General features: G+C 46.0%; 8 protein-coding genes across 11 annotated transcripts; 4 read left to right on the top strand and 4 right to left on the bottom strand.

Moving 5' to 3' along the window:
• Positions 1-4886: 4886 nt before the first annotated feature.
• Positions 4887-6619, bottom strand: LOC9655002 (protein ABCI7, chloroplastic). Its single transcript, XM_002964250.2, has 4 exons — positions 6557-6619; positions 5639-6503; positions 5325-5584; positions 4887-5262 (listed from the first exon to the last, which is right to left on the bottom strand). Exons 1-4 carry the CDS (start codon positions 6598-6600, stop codon positions 4950-4952), a joined length of 1482 nt encoding a protein of 493 aa, XP_002964296.2. The 5' UTR covers positions 6601-6619; the 3' UTR covers positions 4887-4949.
• A 51-nt stretch (positions 6620-6670) lies between these two features.
• On the top strand, positions 6671-10211 carry LOC9654229 (CWF19-like protein 2). Of its 2 annotated transcripts, XR_002991662.1 has the most exons (8): positions 6671-6743; positions 6799-6957; positions 7017-7202; positions 7265-8269; positions 8328-8540; positions 8599-8955; positions 9003-9632; positions 9716-10211. XR_002991662.1 is itself a non-coding variant. In XM_024668925.1 (6 exons), the coding sequence occupies exons 1-6, from the start codon at positions 6690-6692 to the stop codon at positions 8926-8928; spliced, it is 1947 nt and encodes a 648-aa protein (XP_024524693.1). In that variant the 5' UTR covers positions 6671-6689; the 3' UTR covers positions 8929-8988. The 2 variants fall into 2 exon arrangements, 1 of the variants encoding a protein (XP_024524693.1); XM_024668925.1 differs by lacking the exons at positions 9003-9632; positions 9716-10211 and having other exon boundaries at positions 8599-8988.
• LOC9654228 (probable folate-biopterin transporter 7) lies at positions 8926-10651 on the bottom strand. The gene is made up of 2 exons (XM_002964249.2): positions 10244-10651; positions 8926-10075 (listed from the first exon to the last, which is right to left on the bottom strand). The coding sequence occupies exons 1-2, from the start codon at positions 10518-10520 to the stop codon at positions 9006-9008; spliced, it is 1347 nt and encodes a 448-aa protein (XP_002964295.2). The 5' UTR covers positions 10521-10651; the 3' UTR covers positions 8926-9005.
• A 38-nt stretch (positions 10652-10689) lies between these two features.
• On the bottom strand, positions 10690-11238 carry LOC112344360. The gene is made up of 2 exons (XM_024668927.1): positions 11046-11238; positions 10690-10989 (listed from the first exon to the last, which is right to left on the bottom strand). Exons 1-2 carry the CDS (start codon positions 11219-11221, stop codon positions 10860-10862), a joined length of 306 nt encoding a protein of 101 aa, XP_024524695.1. The 5' UTR covers positions 11222-11238; the 3' UTR covers positions 10690-10859.
• LOC9655001 (probable protein phosphatase 2C 44) lies at positions 11211-12513 on the bottom strand. The gene is made up of 5 exons (XM_002964248.2): positions 12332-12513; positions 12042-12278; positions 11698-11980; positions 11477-11631; positions 11211-11428 (listed from the first exon to the last, which is right to left on the bottom strand). Exons 1-5 carry the CDS (start codon positions 12353-12355, stop codon positions 11291-11293), a joined length of 837 nt encoding a protein of 278 aa, XP_002964294.2. The 5' UTR covers positions 12356-12513; the 3' UTR covers positions 11211-11290.
• A 317-nt stretch (positions 12514-12830) lies between these two features.
• LOC9655000 (phytochrome-interacting ankyrin-repeat protein 1) lies at positions 12831-13727 on the top strand. Its single transcript, XM_002964639.2, has 3 exons — positions 12831-13175; positions 13241-13415; positions 13490-13727. The coding sequence occupies exons 1-3, from the start codon at positions 13044-13046 to the stop codon at positions 13666-13668; spliced, it is 486 nt and encodes a 161-aa protein (XP_002964685.1). The 5' UTR covers positions 12831-13043; the 3' UTR covers positions 13669-13727.
• A 12-nt stretch (positions 13728-13739) lies between these two features.
• On the top strand, positions 13740-16227 carry LOC9654999 (lipoamide acyltransferase component of branched-chain alpha-keto acid dehydrogenase complex, mitochondrial). 3 transcript variants are annotated; one of them, XM_024668691.1, is made up of 10 exons: positions 13740-13846; positions 13909-14147; positions 14218-14253; positions 14325-14462; positions 14524-14649; positions 14711-15072; positions 15133-15371; positions 15435-15523; positions 15601-15828; positions 15891-16227. In XM_024668691.1, exons 2-10 carry the CDS (start codon positions 14043-14045, stop codon positions 16002-16004), a joined length of 1437 nt encoding a protein of 478 aa, XP_024524459.1. In that variant the 5' UTR covers positions 13740-13846; positions 13909-14042; the 3' UTR covers positions 16005-16227. The 3 variants fall into 3 exon arrangements, with proteins under 3 accessions (XP_024524459.1, XP_024524460.1, XP_024524461.1); XM_024668692.1 differs by lacking the exon at positions 13740-13846 and having other exon boundaries at positions 13880-14147; XM_024668693.1 differs by lacking the exons at positions 13740-13846; positions 13909-14147; positions 14218-14253 and having other exon boundaries at positions 14331-14462; positions 14516-14649.
• Positions 16228-16391: 164 nt separating this feature from the next.
• Positions 16392-17807, top strand: LOC9654227 (uncharacterized protein At1g01500). Its single transcript, XM_024668694.1, has 2 exons — positions 16392-17295; positions 17370-17807. Exons 1-2 carry the CDS (start codon positions 16630-16632, stop codon positions 17613-17615), a joined length of 912 nt encoding a protein of 303 aa, XP_024524462.1. The 5' UTR covers positions 16392-16629; the 3' UTR covers positions 17616-17807.
• The last annotated feature ends 40 nt before the right edge of the window (positions 17808-17847 follow it).

Raw genomic sequence — 17847 nt, 5'->3', positions numbered from 1 at the left:
ACATGAGCTTTCAATATTTAGATTGTAATAATTATCTATTGTCTTTTTGGTATATGTGTGTCACAAGGATACATAGTTCTATTGGTGCTTCATCATATAAACTCTTATATGGTTATGATCGGATATTGCTAATAAAGTTGAGTTTTTTTTCACAATTGCTACAAACTACCAATGCTAGGTCTTGGGATCAGTATTTGACGAGCATTCTTCCTTTGGTCTAATAGAGTTTGCTAAACACTTAGGCCACATACAAATGGGATAACAATAGTGTTACAACTTCTATTATCATCCACCTATGATGTACAAAGTGGATGACTTAGTACTAGTTTGTTTTCCCAATCTTATGGTACATAATTTGTCTAAAAGGCTCTTTGCTCAATGGAATAGATTGTATCAGGTGTTGTAGCAAGTTAAATTTATGAGGTTTGGCATAATATCAATTATATGTCAATTATTGGATCTTCCAAAAATTATACATGTGCAACAGCTAAAACATTTTATATAAAGGGATCAAGAACAACTGACACCAACTACAAATCCATTGATGCCTCCTCCTAATGTTTCTCTAGGTCTCAGCTTGTCCACCAAAAAACCTTAACTATCTTCCATCTTTCTAAGAGGAGGGGTTGACATGAAGTCTAAGTATACTACTGCAATGCTATATACTAATATTAGTGTAGTGGGATTTTGATAACCTTTGGATTGGTTTCAATCTAGACCACTCACTCCTATATATAAACTAAGCTTTTGGGCTAATTAATATCCATATTTCTGTATTCTATTTTCATATTCCATGCACACACAAAATCTGATATTCCATAATAGTATATACTAAACAGTATTTATAGTTAGGAAAAAGAGTTTAAATATTACTGCTTAATCAAATTGTTTTTGATGAGTTAAATTGTAATTAACTAAGGCTACATATAAAAATATAATATATACTCCTATTGTTTTGTTTAATTTATTTTTATTAGTAATTTGAGTTTGTATACACTCTTAAAACTAAGCAAACCTCCTTATTATATTTCAAATTAAAATTATTAAAGTTAATTTTTTTATCTAAAATATTTCAGAGATTATATTACTATACAAAACATTTTTTTTTCTGGGCTGACCACTCTAGGAATACCTCCCATTTTGGGAGGTGTATCTCCCCTAAAAACTTGCAAGAACTAATTGTTTGTTATAGTTAAATGTAAAGTATGCTTTTACTTGAGATATACATAAACTTATTACTATTTCAAAAAAACTAATATATTACTAATCTGAAACAAAAGTAAAAGCAGAATCCATAAAAATTATTATTACTAATTCAGATATTAGTAAAAACTAATTGAAATATATTCATAAAAGGCACTTTATGAGTGCTCAAAATATGGGAATAGATACATTAATTTTATGTTATAGTAATATAATTAATATATTATACCTTACACCATCCTCCCTCCAAATAATAAAAAAAGTGATAATGAGTTAGGTGGAACATTTGGAGTTTTTGCTGGATGATTATAGATTGATACAAGAACTTGAAGCTCCCATAGAACCATCAATATAGTTGCTAACAACTATAATTGAAACAAAACCTAAAATTATAGCATAAACATTAGTCAACTATGAAATCCCAATGAACTAGTTGCAACTTTATATATAATTGCCAAATGCTTGAATTAACCTTAAAACTATAATTTTGAATTGAAATAAAGGACTTTGAGAGCCACTAAAGTCTATAAAGCACCATTGAAATAAATGATATATCCCATCTTTAAGTCTATTTATTAATGATGTTTTGAGACCATTGTTAATTCAGACTCACGACTATAAACAATATCTTCCTTTGTATTTTCCTTTCATTTAACATTTAAGACCTCAAACTCATGACCTTTATCATTATCCAATAATCCACATGGGAGATTAGAATCACTTTATTCATCCTCTACATCCTCTTTATTTCTTCTTCGAAAAAAAAAAAAACTTTAAAACACTAACTCTATTCAAACTTTTTGTGCTTGTTCTCACTCCACCATTTATGTTTGACCTCACTCCACTTTCATATTTGTTCGGCTTCACTATATTGCAGTTAGATATTCCATTTAGACTTGCTATGCTCATACTCACTCCATAATCTATATCATTTGTCCTCACTCCGCTACTGTACACTCACAACATCATTAAGGACTCTCATCCATCCCCTCTACCTCTTTCTTTGAAAAAAAAAAGTTTGAAACGTCAAGACAAAAAGGAGAAAATAAGAAAAGTTAAAGAAGAAATATTATGAAAGAAGAAAATGTAAATAAAGAAACATCGAAAGAGGAATTTTCAGCAACTGGCAATATAGAAATTGAGAAACATAAAGAAAGACATGTGGTAAAAGCTTGAAAAATAAAGGACTTCCTATCATAAAATCATTCAACCACCACAATATAAGCAAAAGATTTATATTTTTCAACACATAACTCAACAGTTAAATTGGGAAAATCAATAGAGATATCCATACTCTTAAGAAAACACATAAACTTGTTAATATCAATGGTAAAACAAAAGCTTTTAATAGCACTCACAAGTGGGAACATATACTCAATCTGAAACTTTGGCCAAAGTAACTTAATTCTTAGAATAGGGGAATAATCAACACTAAAACTAATTACAAACTTTGTTAATGAAGCAAATACAAAATTTTCAACTTCATGCATATATTTAACATCCAGATTAGTATAAAAAGGACAAAAAACACTCAACTCAACACTAAATTAAAAATGAAAATAACAAGAGTCACAAATGATTAACAAAAACATTATAGATGAAGAAGAAACACTAGGAACATAAGAAAGTGGCTTAAACCGAAAAATAAAAAAATTATTGAGAAAGAGCAAAAAGTAAAGAGAAAAGATCAAATAGCAAATTAAAAGATTAACACCTATCCCTTAATATCTCCACTTTGTCTCTAAAGTTATCTCTATAATAATCAAGTTCATTCCCATGGAAGTTGGAGATGGAAATACATTAAAGATGGGCATAACACCAATATGATCACACCAAAAGTTTAATTTAATAGAGTAGCATTAACAACTTCAAATGATATATTCCTTGATTAATAACAACATGGCATGGTAGAAGAAGGAATTGCAATGAAAATTAGAAGGAAGAATAAATTTAAGCACAGTGAAAGTTAAAATTCTAGATCTTGCAAAAAGTTCATACAAATCTAAATCTAAAAAAGAAAAAATTAATAAAAATAAAAATACAATCCCAAACACTAGAGTAAAGTATTACAAAAATGTTTTACCCTCCAAGAACAAATTGCAATGCCCTCACCACCACCAATGTGAATGTTTAAAATATGGGAGTAAGTATATTAATTGGGGTTTAGACTCTTAAGGAAGACCAAATTCAATCCAAAATAAGCAATGATATGTTATAATACTGTAATTAATATATTACCTAGATAAGGTAATACATGTTTATAAATATATGTATTACAGACTTTACAACTATAAATTTCAAGTATTAGGCAAATCAAGTTGTAAGCTCAAAATCCATCTAGCATTCCTAACTAAGCATCCATAGAAAGGAGAGGTAAACATCTTTAAATCCTTAGTGATAAATTCTTTACAAAACTTTCTTTGCAAGCCAAGCAAAGAACTTCACCAACAACATTGCACATTCTTAGAGCAAGAAATTTTGAGAATCCTGGTAGTAATCTCTTGGTATTCATGGACTCAGCAAGATCTGCAACTGCCAATTGGCAAAGTTCTTGGAAATATTTAAATCATATGGCCCTGATTGTTGCAATTCTATCTACTATCCTACTGTTGGACATACTAAAGCACAATAAGAATAACACAACAATTTTTACCATAGAAGGATGAATCTAAAGAGAGAAAGCCTAACAAAGAATAGATCCACCATTGTCCCAAGTGGAGGAGCCTTCCCAAGCAGAACTGAAATTCCATCAACCTAGCAAATTTCTTGATCTAAGACACTACTGCCTAATCTTCTTGGCTTTGCCTGGAACTTCTAGAACTGGAATGGACCGGGATGATGCAAAGCTTTCAAGCCTGCTGATGCAATCTAGAAGAGTTGCACGAGAAATGAAGAAAGAGTTTTTACTCTTCTCAAGATTGTGAGATACACTTGGAACAGCTTCAAGAAAGACATAAGTAAAATAAGAAAAAACTAACTTAGGAATCTTGGAACCATTCAGCTCCTCCACAGTATCCACTAATGCATGTGACCATGTTAATCCATTTGAACACCGCATGCCAATCCCTTGAACAAATTCCTTCAACACCATTGATATTGTGTGGATTGCCATGCACCATGCGCTGCATGCTTGCAAAGAATGCCCTGGAAGATCCCATGAGAAGCACGCTGGAGCCAAAGAGATTGAATGATTCGGCCCTGCTCCACCTGACCACTGGAAAATTGGCCACTTCTGGAGTGCCCATTCATTGATCTAGGATGTGAGCTCTCTTGCAGCATGTCCTGCTCACTGTGAAGAATGATTTGTGGGCTAGAGCAATACTGACCGATTGAGCCGTGTGGAGCTGTCTAGTCCCAGAGGAATTCCTGGGAGTATACCTTGTGATACACTGGCAACAGGGGATGATGCTAAACCTTGCATGAACCGTGAACATCCCCGTACTCGAGCGGCACAAGCTCCTGGGCCTCCACCTCTGGTGCTGGTGTCCTCATCCGCGGTAGAAGTTTTGCGGCTGCAAGGGCGGAGGAAAGAAGAGTTTTACACCTCCTAGGGCGCACAACAAACAAACAGGTGTCATGCCCACCTTCTGGGCCGGCCCAAAATATTTTAGAAATGACGGCATCGATTGGGGCAATCGCAGTAGATCTGAACTGATCCTATAGTATTTATCCTATCTGAACCATTTGCCACCAAGCTAAGCTTTTCACATTAAAACAACCAAGCAAATTTCTGGTCTTATAGCGAATCATATAGCTCCTTCACGAAGCAGCAAACTTTTAAGCAACTCTTCCACGCTTTTCTGCATCGTCTTACTCTCCAGCTTCTCAATCACTTCAGCTCCAAAGGAGAACACTAACGCACTGCGTGCTGTTTGAGCATCTATCCCACGAGCTCGGAAGTAAAACAGTTGGTCTTCATCCAAGTCACTGATGGCTACACCGTGGGTGCACTTGACATCATCGGCATTTATCTGAAGGCTCGGCTTCGCATTCACTGTAGCTCTCGGAGCAAGTAACAGGGATCTACTCAACTGGCCAGCATCAGTTTGCTGCGCATCCCTATGAATCCAGACTTGGTGCGTAAGCAAAAGCAGAAAATAAAGAAAAAAAGAGTATTTTACCTGTTTACGCGAATGTTGCCATCAAACACACCATGTCCTGTTGAGTTCATGACAATGCACTTCTGGAGTTGTCTTGCATAGCCTCTGGGATGGTTCAGTATCAACCGGCTATGGAGGTCTTGCACCTGATCACGACCGCACAACAGGAACGTTAACATCTCCGTTTTAGTGTCGGAACCAAGCTGCTCAATGTGGAGATTGTGCCTGCTTAGCTTGCTCCCAAGTTCCACGTCCACGCACTTGTAGCTACTAGCTTTCTCCTGGAAGGCCCAATGTCAATCATCCAGAATAGCGGCAAGAGAAAGAGAATTTACCTGTGAGACATAAGTCTTTTTCATGCTCACAGAAGATCGCCCTTGAGTTTGTATCAAGTCGTGCGACACTGAAGCTCCCGACTCGATAACAATCTCACACACGGAATTCGTCCAGTGAGAGCTCTCCTCTGTTCCTCCTCTGAACTCCTCAACCAGATGGACCGTTGCTCCTTCGGAGGCCACCACGAGCAGCCTTGGATTTGTCATTGACACGACTTGAGGTTCAAGCTGGTTCTTCAAGTTCTTGCGAGGAGTCGAATAGTAGACAACGTGGATAGGCTTCTCCAGCTTCAAGTCCTTGGGAACCAGCACCACACCCAGATCCAGCGCTCCAATTCCATTCAGGGAGACGAAAGCATCCTTGTCTATCAAGGTTGACGCCTGTGAGATCCTGGGGACGACGTACTTCTGGAGCTTCTCATCCGGAGCAGCGAGTATACTTCCAACGTAAACTTCAGGAGGAACTCCTTCGACTTTCGACAATTCCGGAGAAAGGATCCCATCCACGAAGACCAGCCTGATGCTCTCACCTTCTTCGTCTTCCATGCCCTCAAAGCTCAAGCTCTCCACTTCATCTCCACCAATTATCAGCGGCTGGATCTCTGAATCCTTGAGAAACTTCACGTTTGTGAACCTGTAAGCTTCGTCTTTGCTGCTAGGCCACTTACACGTAACCGCGACCTCGGCCGATCCATCCCGCAAGGCTTTCAAGACGAGATTGCTCCTCCTCTCCTCCCCAGCACCCTTGCTCACGCTGTCCTCGAGCTTCTCTGCGAGCTCTAGAAGAAAGAAATCCGGCCTGCTCTCCACTGCTAAGGCTCGAGGAGCAGTAATCCGGGCTCTCGATCTGCTCTGCCATGGGCGCCTTCCTGGACCGGAAGATTAGGTGCTGAGAGAAGGCAATTGCATCTGGCTTACCGAAATCCAAGCGGGAACGAGCTCGCGGCCTGCAAACACTCCATCGCGCCTAAGAGCCCTAATGCGGACTATGGAATTGTTGAGAATATTCTCCGTGAAGAACCCTAGAAGCATTTGCCCAGAGAGGCACAGGATGCTTGGCGCGGTGCGATTCGTCTCCAGGGATTCTGTCGCGTCGTCTTCAAATGTAAGCTCGTAGATCGAGATTATTCTAGCGCTCACTCCGCCGAGCTCTCTTACAGGATGTGGATCGCGAGGGAAAGACGGCCGATGCCGATGATCCAGAGATGCTTGCCAAGCGGAAGAACGCTGGCTTGGAATGGATGTCAGTGGCGCCAAGCAGGCCTCAACGAGCCGTCCCCAAGGAAGAGATTGCTCCTTCCAAGGCAGAGCGCGACGAGGTTAGAAATTCTAGTCCCGTTTTCGTTTCCTCACAATCACGCATGGATGAAATGAACAGAAACCTCCCTCGAATTCAAAGGAGCTCAATCCACACTGGAAAGATGGCGGCGAAGGATTTCCAGAAGAAGAACATGTAGCTCGACGAGTTCCCGGAGGTGTCGGCGATGGGGGTGCTAGTTGGCTTCTCAAGGGATTAAAGCGTGCTCAAGAGCGTGCGGCACGAGAAGGAGCGAGTCTTCCAGATGTAAGTGTTTCTCTTCCATTTTCCTCTTTACTTCTCGTGGCTTATGAATTGAGGGGATACAGGTTATCAGTGATCGATGGGGATCGTTTGATGCGTTCTCTCGCGTAAGTAACAAGCGAGCGGCACATTCCAACGCACATCTCCATGCTATTCGCGACAGAAAACGTAAGTACGAGCAGGAACAGGAGGCAGGACGCTCAGAGGATGAGCCTGCGAAAGAAGATTCTCGGTCTGCGAGGGAAGGTTCTCGGATGAGAGCTCCGAGGGTGGATGGATCACTCAAATGGAAGTCACAGAGGAGGGATACCATGCGCTCCGAGGACTCTGCAGTCCTCAAGGCCGCGGCAGCGTCTTACAACATATTTGAGAACGATGGGAGCTTTATGGAGAAGTTTAAACAGATGCAGGAGAAGACGGATAGAGACAAGCCGGATCAATCGAGTGGTGGTGGTGATGATGCTGTAAAGAACAAGGTCGCTACCATTCAGAGACGTGTTCGCGAAAGCAAGGATTCAAACTATGACAGATCAGGTCATGATGCGGCAATCCAAGGACGTGCTCGCGAAAGCAAGGGACCAGAGGTCGATCAACCGACAGCTGATGATGATCCTGTGAAGAGGAAGATAGCTGCAATCCAGAGACGTGCGCAAAACAAAGATTCCGATGGTGACAAGGTTAAAACTTCGGCTGGCGGCGATGATGCGGCGATGAAGAAAATCACTGCCATCCAGAGACATGCTCAAGAAAACAAGGATTCCGATGCGTTCCTTGCGTCAAAGATTTATCGCTCGAGGGAGAGGTATCAAGCCGACGATGAGTACGACGACGTTGGAATCGAAAGCGATGCTTATAAGAAAAAGTCGGCAAGGAAGGGAATGACGAAGGCCAAGAACAGCGCGGTCTCTCAGTACAATCGTATTCAGACACAGAACGAGCGCTGCCGGTATTGCTTTGAGAACTCGTCGAGGCCGAAACATCTAACAATCGCGATTGGCAACTTCACGTACTTGATGCTTCCTCCTACGTCTTCACTTGTACCGGGACATTGCTACATTGTTCCTTCGCAAGTAAGCTCTTTCTTTCAAAGTTTTCACTAAATGCTAAAGCTCGCGTTTGATTTAATAGCACGAAGGCTCTACAAGGAACGTTGATGACGATGTTTGGGATGAGATTCGGAACTTCAAAAAGTGCCTGCTCAAGATGTTCAAGGAGCAAGAGAAGGATGTGATATTTCTAGAAACGGCCATGAATCTCTCGCAGCAACGTAGGCATTGTCTGGTCGAATGCATCCCCGTTCCTCCCAACGTACTCCAGCAAGGTCCGCTTTACTTCAAAAAGGCAAGTCCTTACGTCGATCACTGCCGGAATAACTTCACTGACACCGTGTAATGACCAGGCAATCGACGAGGCCGAAGATGAATGGAGCCAGCACAACGCGAAGAAGCTTATAGACACCAGAGGCAAGGGGCTTCGCTCCTCCATACCAAAGAACTTTCCGTACTTTCATGTGGAGTTCGGGCTGGAAGGCGGCTATTGCCATGTGATTGACAACGAAGAGGACTTCGACAGCAACTTTGGTCGGAACGTTCTCATCGGCATGCTCAAGCTTCCCCAGGAGACGATGCACCAGAAGGCAAAGCACGCGTCATTCGATCATCAAGCGACTGCTGTGAAAGAGTTCCTGCAGCAGTGGAGGCCTCACGATTGGACGCAAATGCTCCAGTGAGCAATGGAACTTGTACTTGTATGATAGGTAATTTACTTATTTTCCATCTCAGTATTTACACTTCTCAGTTCCAGAGTCTATTCTTCTTTCTTCAGCCGTTGTTGTTGCAAGGCGCCAGTGAAGAACACCGGCACGAGCGTGAATGCAGCCTCTACAACAATCCCCAGCGCCAAGTAGTCGAAGTTCTGTGAAGAAATACCGAGTAGCGCAGCGAGAGCAACTCCAAAGTATCCGCTCGCCAGGTTGGCCAGGCACAGGCAGGCCGAGAAGACAGCCATGAGCGTCCCCTCGGCTCCCGGTGGACAAATCTTTCCCAGCAACACCGCGAAGGGAAGAGCCTTGAACAGGCCTATGGCTTCAACTAGTCCCGCGAACAAGAGCACGAAGTACTCGTCCGTCACGCCCAGCAGCCGCGAGTTGAGCCGCTTGACGAGGAGAACATCGAGGAGCATCGAGGAAGCTAGAACGATCTGGATGCTTGCGGCCAGCTTCGCGAGTGGAACGTCCTTGAGGTAGCTGTTGAAGGATATAGAAGCCAAAAGAAGCCCGAGCTGAGCCACGGCCTTGGAGAGGCCGAGGTAGAACGAGTCGACGCGGAGAACCTGGGTTTGATAGTAGAAGACGCTGCCGAGCAACGAAGGGATGATGGTGACCGACAAGGTGAACCAGAGAAGTGGACGGAGTATGTCCGGCCTTTTCACCAGGTTTGCCATCTCCACAGCCTGTTGTGTCATGCTTTTGCGTTTATGTTTCCTTGGCTGATCCTTGTCGTTGTCACCCTTTGCAGCGACCTCCTGCGATGCAACCACCGACTTCTCGCTGACGGAGTATGAGACGGCAAAGTTGAGCGTCACCACCATGAGGAACATCGAGAAAATGGTCGTGGTTTGGAGCTTACTCAGTGCTACCCCGGCCAGCAAGTTCCCCAGCGTTGCCCCCAGCGAAAAGGCGACCATTGAGAAGGACTGGAGCTCACCTGGGGAGCTCCCCCGTCGCTTGCCACACTCGGCCACCAGAGCATCGTTTGCGACCTCGCCAATGGCGACGCCAAAGTTGCTGAGAGTGAGGTAGAGCGCGAGGAGGCCGATCGAGTTGGCGACTTTGGGGAGAAACGCGATACTTCCCCACGAGAGAAGTTGTATCAGGCCTGCAAGGAGTGAAAGAATGTAAGTTTTCTAAGAACAATTGGTAACACCGACCAAGAATCTATCTAGAAGAAACTTGGAAGAAGATCTAAGAACAGTACATCAAAGAAAACGCGCAAGAGAATCAAAGAAGACGTAGAAAGGAGAAAGGAATCGAAAAAGCTACGTACCTGCGAAGATAAGATATGGAACCCGGTGAGCTCCATTGATGTAGATGGCGTCGGAGACAACGCCGTAGAGTGGCTTGGCAAGAAATGGCAAATTGGTGCTTTGCTGCAAGAACTGGAGCATTCCCGGATTCAGCTGGAGATCGTCCTTGAGATGGTAATTCACGGCCAGCCACGGGAAGCACCGGAATCCCTGCACCCAAAACCCCACGCCGATCAGCGCCAGCAGCGGCATTCCATACACGCCGCGCATGCGATCCACCCACGAGCTGGCCGCCATCGCCGAATTCGCGAGAGAGGGAAAATCAAGAGAGGAAGAAGATTGGAGGGATCAAGGATGATCGAATCAGCGATGTATATATGAATGAATCGAATGGAAATAAAAATGCACGAGTGCTCCTCGATCCGGCTTCTACCAGGCCGAGGGAGAGAGCTTAAAAAGAGCCCTAGAAAAACCAAAAGGTTTGCTTTGAAGGTGATGTGCCACTCGCTGGTAGTGCCACCTGTCAGTGCAAGGAGCAAGCCAACAGACACACAAGACAGAATATCCCTCTCAAGCCCAATGGATATTCTGTCAGGTGTAGACAGAATATCCCTCTCTACTAAGAGCCCTAAATTTTCAATGATCTTTGTCGTCGTAAGAAATGTGGGGGAGGGTTTTGCACCCGGGGGCATGCGGATCCTCCGCGCCGCAGCAATCGTAGAATTTGGCGTCGTAGGGCGGCTCGTCGGGCCCCAATTCGTAGTACCTGGCATGGCGCTCTTAATTTCACTGATTTTCCTACTCTAGTTTTTGTTCTCTTGCCTCTTTTGATCGTCGTGTCGGCGGCACACAAACATGGCGCTGTGGAACCGACACGATCCCGACGTGTTGAGCGCGGGATCGAATGTTGTCTTGCACCGCTTGCAAACTTTCCCCCTTCCTTCCATGGCCCGCCTGGAGAGAAACCCCAGAGATGAATTCCAAGCGGGAAGAATCATGGGTTTATATTATACAGTGAGTTAACCTTTCTTCTTGCTTTCCTTTCTCCTTACTTACAATCAATCTTTTCAAACAAAACGAACAACGACACACGAAATATCGTCCATGCTCTTGAGCGCCAGGGCCTCGTCCGTCAACCTCTTCGCGGCGTTTTTTGGGTTCTTGATCTTCTTTATCAAATCCACAGCGTGTTGGTTCTTCATCACCTGCATGTAGCGCGTGAACAAACGATGCAAAATCCGACTCTTGATTACCTTCCAGAGCCCGTCACTCGCGAGTATCAAAAACTCCGCGTCTGGAGAGAGCTGCTCGTCGACAATGTCCGGCTCCGCGCTCAAGTGATCCTTGAGGTTCTTGTCGCCGAAAGCTCGAGCTACGGCCAATTGGCCATCAACGCGAGGCACATCGCCTGGAAGTAGGAAGAGAATCACTTTGCCAAGCTCGACGGGAAGAACAAAGACAAGTTTTACAGAACCTGGCATGTTGAGAACAAAGCCGCCTCTGTCCCGGATGTTCTTGTGCTCCGAGGCGTTGCTGGGCTCGTGATCGACCGAGAGCTGGCGAGCCTTGCCGGCCTCGCTCAGCACGGCGCGGGAGTCACCTATGTTGGCCACCAGTAATCTTAATCCGTCTACCAAAATTGCAGTCACTGCAGTAGAGCCGCCGGAGCCCAGCTCCGGGGCCTTGGCTAGTATGGTTTGATCCGTCTCCTGGTACGCCTTCCTTATTGCATTGCTCGGGTTTGTAAAGAATCCTGGCTGTTTTGTAGCGATCAATCGATCAGCGAGAGTGAAACCAAGATGGATTTGTTTTCGTCACCTCTTTGAGAATGTTGTTGAAGAGATTGCGCTTCAAGTAATCGGGAACACTGTGGCCGAGGTGCCCGTCGTAGATGGCAAACAAGCCCAGCTCGTGGTTCCTGTGAATCTGGTACTCGGCGACATAGAAATCTTCCATGGGATGGCTGGCCCTCCCTTTGACGCAAGAGAATCCATGGCGAACCCTTCGTTTGGATTGCTTGCTCTTGCCTTTGCCCGCGGAGGAATCTGCTGGCGCCTAGAGGGGAGTATCTTGTCACGAATCCGAGGAGAGAGAGGGATTAATCTTACCCGGCGCCGCAGTCTCAAGCACATTGCTCAGTGATCCTCCTCCCGACGATCGTAGATCGCATCAGGCGCAGCAGCATCGAGATCGGCAATAGGCCTGGCGAAGCCCTAGGCTAGCCTTGGTCGGCAGAGCTCAAGCGCTTGACAAAATCGCACGCAGTCTAGAGTCCGCCATAGCCAGTCAACGCTGGCACTGACAAAAGAAACAAAGAAAGCCGCTTCGAATCGGGGCCGTCCGCAGCCACTATCATCCGGTACACGTGGACGGCCCCGACTGCGCGCCGCGTTTTCAAACGCGCAGGTGTGGACTTTTAAAGCAAAGATTATCGGAAACTAAAGATCAGTTTTTCGAAAAGATACAAATTTCTCAGCTGAAAGGTTGTATAATTTTTTTCAACAATGAGAATTAGAAAGATCTAGAACTGACTGCTCAATGTTTGATTGGGTATCAAATTTGATCCGGAATCAATACTGATTCGGAATCGTGGCTATTGCTTTCTAGGGTTTGGAGCACATTTTCGTTGCGCGCTTGGAGGAGGCGCCATGCAATCTTTCGGTGAGTTCAGGAGTCTAGATTCGCCCCGTTCCGACTCTACGTGCGTCCCTGGCCCTGGAACCTCTCGCTAAAAATCCCATCTTTGTGCCAACAATCCAAGCGGACAATCAGTAGCTCGACTGGAGAGAGTGATCTCTAGGAACACTCTTTCAAGTGGCAATGAAAATCAGTGAGAAGAGGAATTTGCTCAAGCGGCTTTCTTTCCGAGAGGCGAATGACAAGGTCTGTAGTAGAGACGATCGTGGGTGGACTAATCTTCACGTTGCGGCACGTATGGGTGACCTTGACGAGGTACTTTCTACAGAATTCCTCTCTTTCGTGCTTTCCTTCACAACGTTTTCTCTGTTGTTCTACAGGTGAAGCGACTTTTGGAGAATGGAGCTGATCCAAACGAGCCATCTTTTGGCCCAAAGGCGCCGGGAACTACACCTCTTCACTTGGCTGCGGCTGGGGGCCACCTATCTGTGATCGATGAGCTTCTCGAGAGAGGAGCAAACATCGACGCTCGGACCAAAGGAGGTGGCTGTGGATGTGAGTTTCGACTTCTCTCTTTCCACCAAAAACATACAAGAAAAAAGGCTCTGATTCGATTTTTCCATTCACAGGGACTCCACTCCACAACGCTGCGAAAGAACGCAACAAGAAGGCGATGCGTTTTCTCTTGAAAAACGGGGCTTTTCTCCCGGACGATATCGATGACGGACGATTCAATCCCCCGCTCCACTACTGTCCAGGCCTCGAATGGGCATACATGATGAGAAGCAAGTTCCTAGCCAAGGTTTGAGCTGTGTTTTAGTCTCTTTGAAAAGAGTTAATGGAATCTATCCTACCTGGTGTGAAGTATACAACTGTCTCAGGCTCGATTCCCAGCTTCCTCGTCGCCTCCGCAAATGGCGTGTGAGGGTCGAAGCTCCGTGTCAGCTTGTTTCTATCCTGACGAAACCGGATTATCATCCCATCCGGTAATGCTTTTTCTTTCATTTTTTGATTTTTTTTACACACAGGTTGAATTTGCCCCTCTTAGTTTGTGTCACGGATGCTGCCTGACGAAACCGCATGTCCAATTGTGAATGGACTTGACGAGAACAGGCACAGGTAGGTGGATTGTTGGATTTGGGGATTGGCGAGCAAAGCTGCGCGAGAAAATCAGCTCAAGAGATGAGGCGCTTGTGCGTGCTTGGAGCGCTCAGAGGCCGTGCGCTGCTGAGATCTTCAGCTGCTTGTCAATCCAGACTTGATGGTGTAAATCAGCTTCCAAAAATTGTAAGTTTCTGCTGTGCTCTCTGGTTTCTTCTTTGATCTGAGGCATTCATTCTTTCTTTCTTTGATCCAGTTTGTGCAGCAAAGGGCTGAGAAATTCTTTCCACCTGTAAGTTTGCTTCTTTGTTCGTGGTTGATTTTCCTTGTCCTGGAAAATCTGATTTTTAAGTTGGACTGTAGAGGCAACGGAATTTTTTGTGCACGATGAGCGGGGAAGCAGCGAACGTGGTGTCTGAGGCAGGCATTGTGGAGGTGCCTCTGGCTCAAACAGGCGAGGGCATTGTAGATTGCGAGCTTGTGAGATGGTTCGTGAAGGAGGTATGCTCATAGTATAGGCTTTTGGTTCTCGACTAAAAATCGGTGTCTGAAAGGATCGCAGGGAGAATGTGTGGAGGAATTCCAGCCGCTTTGTGAGGTCCAAAGTGACAAGGCCACCATCGAAATCACGAGCAGATATAAAGGAAAGGTGTCAAAAGTGAACTTTATGCCCGGAGCCGTGGTTAAGGTAATAGAGATACTACTTAGCCCAGTCGAAGCTAACACCTTGCTTCTTTGGTTTTTTTCGGGTCGGAGAGACTCTGCTGGAGATAATGATCTCGGATGGAGATGGAAGTTTCAAGCTCGAAGAGAAGGAGAATTCCCAGCGAGAACGAGAAGTTCTTGCAACACCGGCGGTTCGCAGCTTGGCAAGGCAGCTTGGCATTGCGTTGAAGGACGTTGCTGGCAGTGGCGAAGCGGGGAGAGTACTCAAAGACGACGTCTTGAAAATCGCTTCGGTAAAAGAGGCTGTGGAAAGCGATATCACCGGCATCAGCTCGACACCCGCCGAGACTGGTGAAACGGTCCCAGCGGACGAAATTACCGACTTTGACAAGATTTCGGCAGATAGAGTCGAGCAGATGCAAGACGATAAAGTCATCCCAGTCAGGTTGATGTTTTTTTCGCTTTCCAGAAACCAGTCCTTTATGTTGTTTTCTTTTCTTTTCAGAGGTTTCAGGCGGATTATGGCCAAAACCATGGCTGCCGCGGCAGCCGTTCCTCACTTTCATTACATGGAGGAGATCAATGTGGATGCTCTTGTCAAATTAAGAGCTCATCTTCAATTACAAACTCGCTCCAAGCTTACTTTCCTCCCGTTTCTTATCAAAGCACTCTCGCTGACGCTGGTCAGGTACCCCATACTCAACAGCAACATCAACCAGGACGCGTCGGAAATCCGCTGCAAGAGTAAGTGTCTTCTCAAGTTTTTTTTATCTGATCTTCGCGCTTTGTCTGTTATCCTTTATGCAGCATGGCACAATGTTGGAGTCGCTATGGCTACTGATTCTGGCCTGGCAGTGCCAAACATCAAGCAAGTCCAGAAGCTTTCACTGGAAGAGGTAGTAAAACTCCAAACTTGTGTTCTTTACGAGCGACTAAACAGCTTTTCTCTCGCTTCTTTGATGCAAATCAACAGATTGCTGACGAGATAACGAGGCTCTCAAAGCTGGCCGCGGCCAACAAGCTGACCCCAGACGACGTGAGCAATGGCACAATAACCGTGTCAAACTTTGGAGCCATTGGTGGCAAGTTCGGCTCTCCCGTGCTCAATCTCCCGGAGGCGGCCATCCTCGCCGTGGGAAGAATCCAAAAGCTTCCGAGGTTCAATGAGGAGGGCCGAGTCTATCCAGCCTCGATTATGAGCGTAAGTTTCTTCGTTTCGAAGCTTCTGAGGAGGATCAAACTCTCACCTTGGCAATTGCGTAGGTGACGTTGGGTGCCGATCACAGGGTTATTGACGGAGCAACCATCGCAAGGTTTTGCAATGAATGGAAGGATATGGTGGAGCATCCGGAAAAATTCCTCCTTAGCCTCAAATAACAAGCTTGAGCTTGTGACCTTGAACGCTTTTTTTTTTTTTCTTTTTCTTTTTCTTTTTCTTTCTTCACGAGAAGCTTGGCAACGTAAAACGTCAGCTCACGAGGCACATACCAAAACCATGTCAATGCTCTCGAGGATTAAAAAAAGCCAGGCTTAGGATGAAGTAGAATAGAAATGAGAAAGGAATCTTACATGGGCGGCTGGGATTGGCGGCCAGAGAAAATCTAATGGTCAGGTCCCACGGCCATGGGCGGACCATACAAACGGCGGCAGGACATCAGGTCCACGTGCCGGTGGCGGTCGCGTGGTAGCCACCGGTTTGGCCGGTCCCCAGAGTTTCCAATTTATTGAGGCCCTGCTGCCTTACATGAAATTAGGGCTGCCTCCATGGTTTGTTTGCGGGAAGGAGCTTTGTTTGTTGCGCTGCGCCTAGGGTTTGGATCGTTGCGGCTGCCTGTGCTTGCATCCGCCCCGCCCGGATCTCCTCTTGCATGCTCGGCAGCAGTCCGGGTGTAATCGCGGGCTGGAGGTCTGTGGGAAGAATCGAGAGAGAGAGAGGGAAATTTCTCTCGGTTTTGGCGGTGAAATGCAGCAGGAGTCGCCCCGATTGTGAGGCGCACGAGTCATGAATCTCACCGCGGAGGAACCGGAGGCCCATGGCAGCAGCAAGATGGAGGGCGGCAGCTATTTCGGAGGGGGGGGCTCGCTCGAGGTCAAGGTTCTCTATGTGCGAGTGAGCTACTGCCCGCTGGATGGGAATCCCGACTCCCTGGTGGTGCGCTTCCCCTCGCGGACGATCGACAAGTACCTGGAGGTGAATGGAGCCCGGATTCCTCCCTCCGAGGAGATTTCTCTGGCTCTCCGGAGGGACAGGATGGACACCGAGTCCGTGGAGGTGACTTACGTCGGCACGGACCACTTGCATGTTGTGGGGTCTGTTGGTTTTGAGGTTGTCGATAAGGAGGAAGTTCTTCTCAGTGGCGTGCTCCAGAAGGTGGAGAAGAAGTCCTCGTCCACCAACAAGGCCGGAAGCGTTGTATGGAATATGGAGTGCAACTGTGCTTTGGGATCAGCTGGATGTGTTTTCACTCGTGGCCGCCACGAGTACTTCCTCACACCACCGACAATGGAGATCTGCGTTGTGGGCTCCCACTCTGGATCGCCGATAATCTTGACTCGGACTGTTCATCTCATGGCCCGGCGGAGAGTGACCCGGTGTGGAATGCTTGATGCCATTCCAGAGGACGAGGAGTGTCATCGCTCACAGAACAGAGCTGCTACGGACTCTGAGGTTGGTAGGCCAGACTTTTCTTCGCTTTCTATTCTAAAAGTTTGCTTTTTTTTTCCCTTTTGCGGTGGCTCCAGGTTGATGCGAGTGACACGATTCAAGCAAGTAATGAGAACCAAGAACTTGGGCTGAGCAAGTTCTTCCTGCCCGAGGCAACCGGGTATGGGGAGAACGAGGACGGGGAGATGTCCTGGTTTAACGCGGGTGTCAGGGTAGGCGTTGGTATCGGCCTGGGGATGTGCCTGGGCGTTGGCATAGGTGTTGGCCTCATGGTGCGGACGTACCAGGCCACAACCAGGAGTTTCAGGAGAAGGCTGTTTTGAGGGACTTCCATCTTTTGAAAGAGCTGGCAGGAGAAGGAAAAAAAAAGAGTGTGTTGGATAACGGTTCGGGTTCCCAGGTGTGTTCCAAAGTTTTAGCAGCTATATAGTTGTGGTGGTGCTACAGTCTCCTCCACAATTGCGGATCAGAGTCTAGTCCTTGTGCTCTGTAAAATTCCAAATTTTCTTCTTCTACTAGGCTACTATATCTCGTGGAACAGCTGTGTCGCGCTGT

Source organism: Selaginella moellendorffii, unplaced genomic scaffold, assembly GCF_000143415.4.
Source record: "Selaginella moellendorffii unplaced genomic scaffold, v1.0 SELMOscaffold_4, whole genome shotgun sequence".
NCBI classification, from domain to species: domain Eukaryota; kingdom Viridiplantae; phylum Streptophyta; class Lycopodiopsida; order Selaginellales; family Selaginellaceae; genus Selaginella; species Selaginella moellendorffii.
Note: the sequence above shows the minus strand (reverse complement) of the source record. Positions and strands in the feature narration are given on the sequence as shown.

Bases quoted from the DNA above. Each gene is read 5' to 3' on its own strand.
- LOC9655002 (XM_002964250.2), bottom strand. From the start codon at position 6,600: ATGGAGTGTTTGCAGGCCGCGAGCTCGTTCCCGCTTGGATTTCG. The intron at 6,504-6,556 runs GTAAGCCAGATG...CGGTCCAGGAAG, and splicing joins TCGTTCCCGCTTGGATTTCG to GCGCCCATGGCAGAGCAGAT. The intron at 5,585-5,638 runs GTAAATTCTCTT...TGGGCCTTCCAG, and splicing joins AAAAGACTTATGTCTCACAG to GAGAAAGCTAGTAGCTACAA.
- LOC9654229 (XM_024668925.1), top strand. From the start codon at position 6,690: ATGCTTGGCGCGGTGCGATTCGTCTCCAGGGATTCTGTCGCGTCGTCT. The intron at 6,744-6,798 runs GTAAGCTCGTAG...GCTCTCTTACAG, and splicing joins CTGTCGCGTCGTCTTCAAAT to GATGTGGATCGCGAGGGAAA. The intron at 7,203-7,264 runs GTAAGTGTTTCT...GAGGGGATACAG, and splicing joins AAGGAGCGAGTCTTCCAGAT to GTTATCAGTGATCGATGGGG.
- LOC9654228 (XM_002964249.2), bottom strand. From the start codon at position 10,520: ATGGCGGCCAGCTCGTGGGTGGATCGCATGCGCGGCGTGTATGGAATG. The intron at 10,076-10,243 runs GTACGTAGCTTT...CACTCCTTGCAG, and splicing joins TCCATATCTTATCTTCGCAG to GCCTGATACAACTTCTCTCG.
- LOC112344360 (XM_024668927.1), bottom strand. From the start codon at position 11,221: ATGATTCTTCCCGCTTGGAATTCATCTCTGGGGTTTCTCTCCAGGCGG. The intron at 10,990-11,045 runs GCAAGAGAACAA...GCGCCATGCCAG, and splicing joins CGACACGACGATCAAAAGAG to GTACTACGAATTGGGGCCCG.
- LOC9655001 (XM_002964248.2), bottom strand. From the start codon at position 12,355: ATGTGCTTGAGACTGCGGCGCCGG. The intron at 12,279-12,331 runs GTAAGATTAATC...ACTCCCCTCTAG, and splicing joins GCTTGAGACTGCGGCGCCGG to GCGCCAGCAGATTCCTCCGC. The intron at 11,981-12,041 runs GTGACGAAAACA...GCTACAAAACAG, and splicing joins TCAACAACATTCTCAAAGAG to CCAGGATTCTTTACAAACCC.
- LOC9655000 (XM_002964639.2), top strand. From the start codon at position 13,044: ATGAAAATCAGTGAGAAGAGGAATTTGCTCAAGCGGCTTTCTTTCCGA. The intron at 13,176-13,240 runs GTACTTTCTACA...GTTGTTCTACAG, and splicing joins GTATGGGTGACCTTGACGAG to GTGAAGCGACTTTTGGAGAA. The intron at 13,416-13,489 runs GTGAGTTTCGAC...TTCCATTCACAG, and splicing joins CAAAGGAGGTGGCTGTGGAT to GGACTCCACTCCACAACGCT.
- LOC9654999 (XM_024668691.1), top strand. From the start codon at position 14,043: ATGAGGCGCTTGTGCGTGCTTGGAGCGCTCAGAGGCCGTGCGCTGCTG. The intron at 15,073-15,132 runs GTTGATGTTTTT...TTTTCTTTTCAG, and splicing joins GATAAAGTCATCCCAGTCAG to AGGTTTCAGGCGGATTATGG. The intron at 15,372-15,434 runs GTAAGTGTCTTC...TCCTTTATGCAG, and splicing joins GTCGGAAATCCGCTGCAAGA to CATGGCACAATGTTGGAGTC.
- LOC9654227 (XM_024668694.1), top strand. From the start codon at position 16,630: ATGAATCTCACCGCGGAGGAACCGGAGGCCCATGGCAGCAGCAAGATG. The intron at 17,296-17,369 runs GTTGGTAGGCCA...CGGTGGCTCCAG, and splicing joins GAGCTGCTACGGACTCTGAG to GTTGATGCGAGTGACACGAT.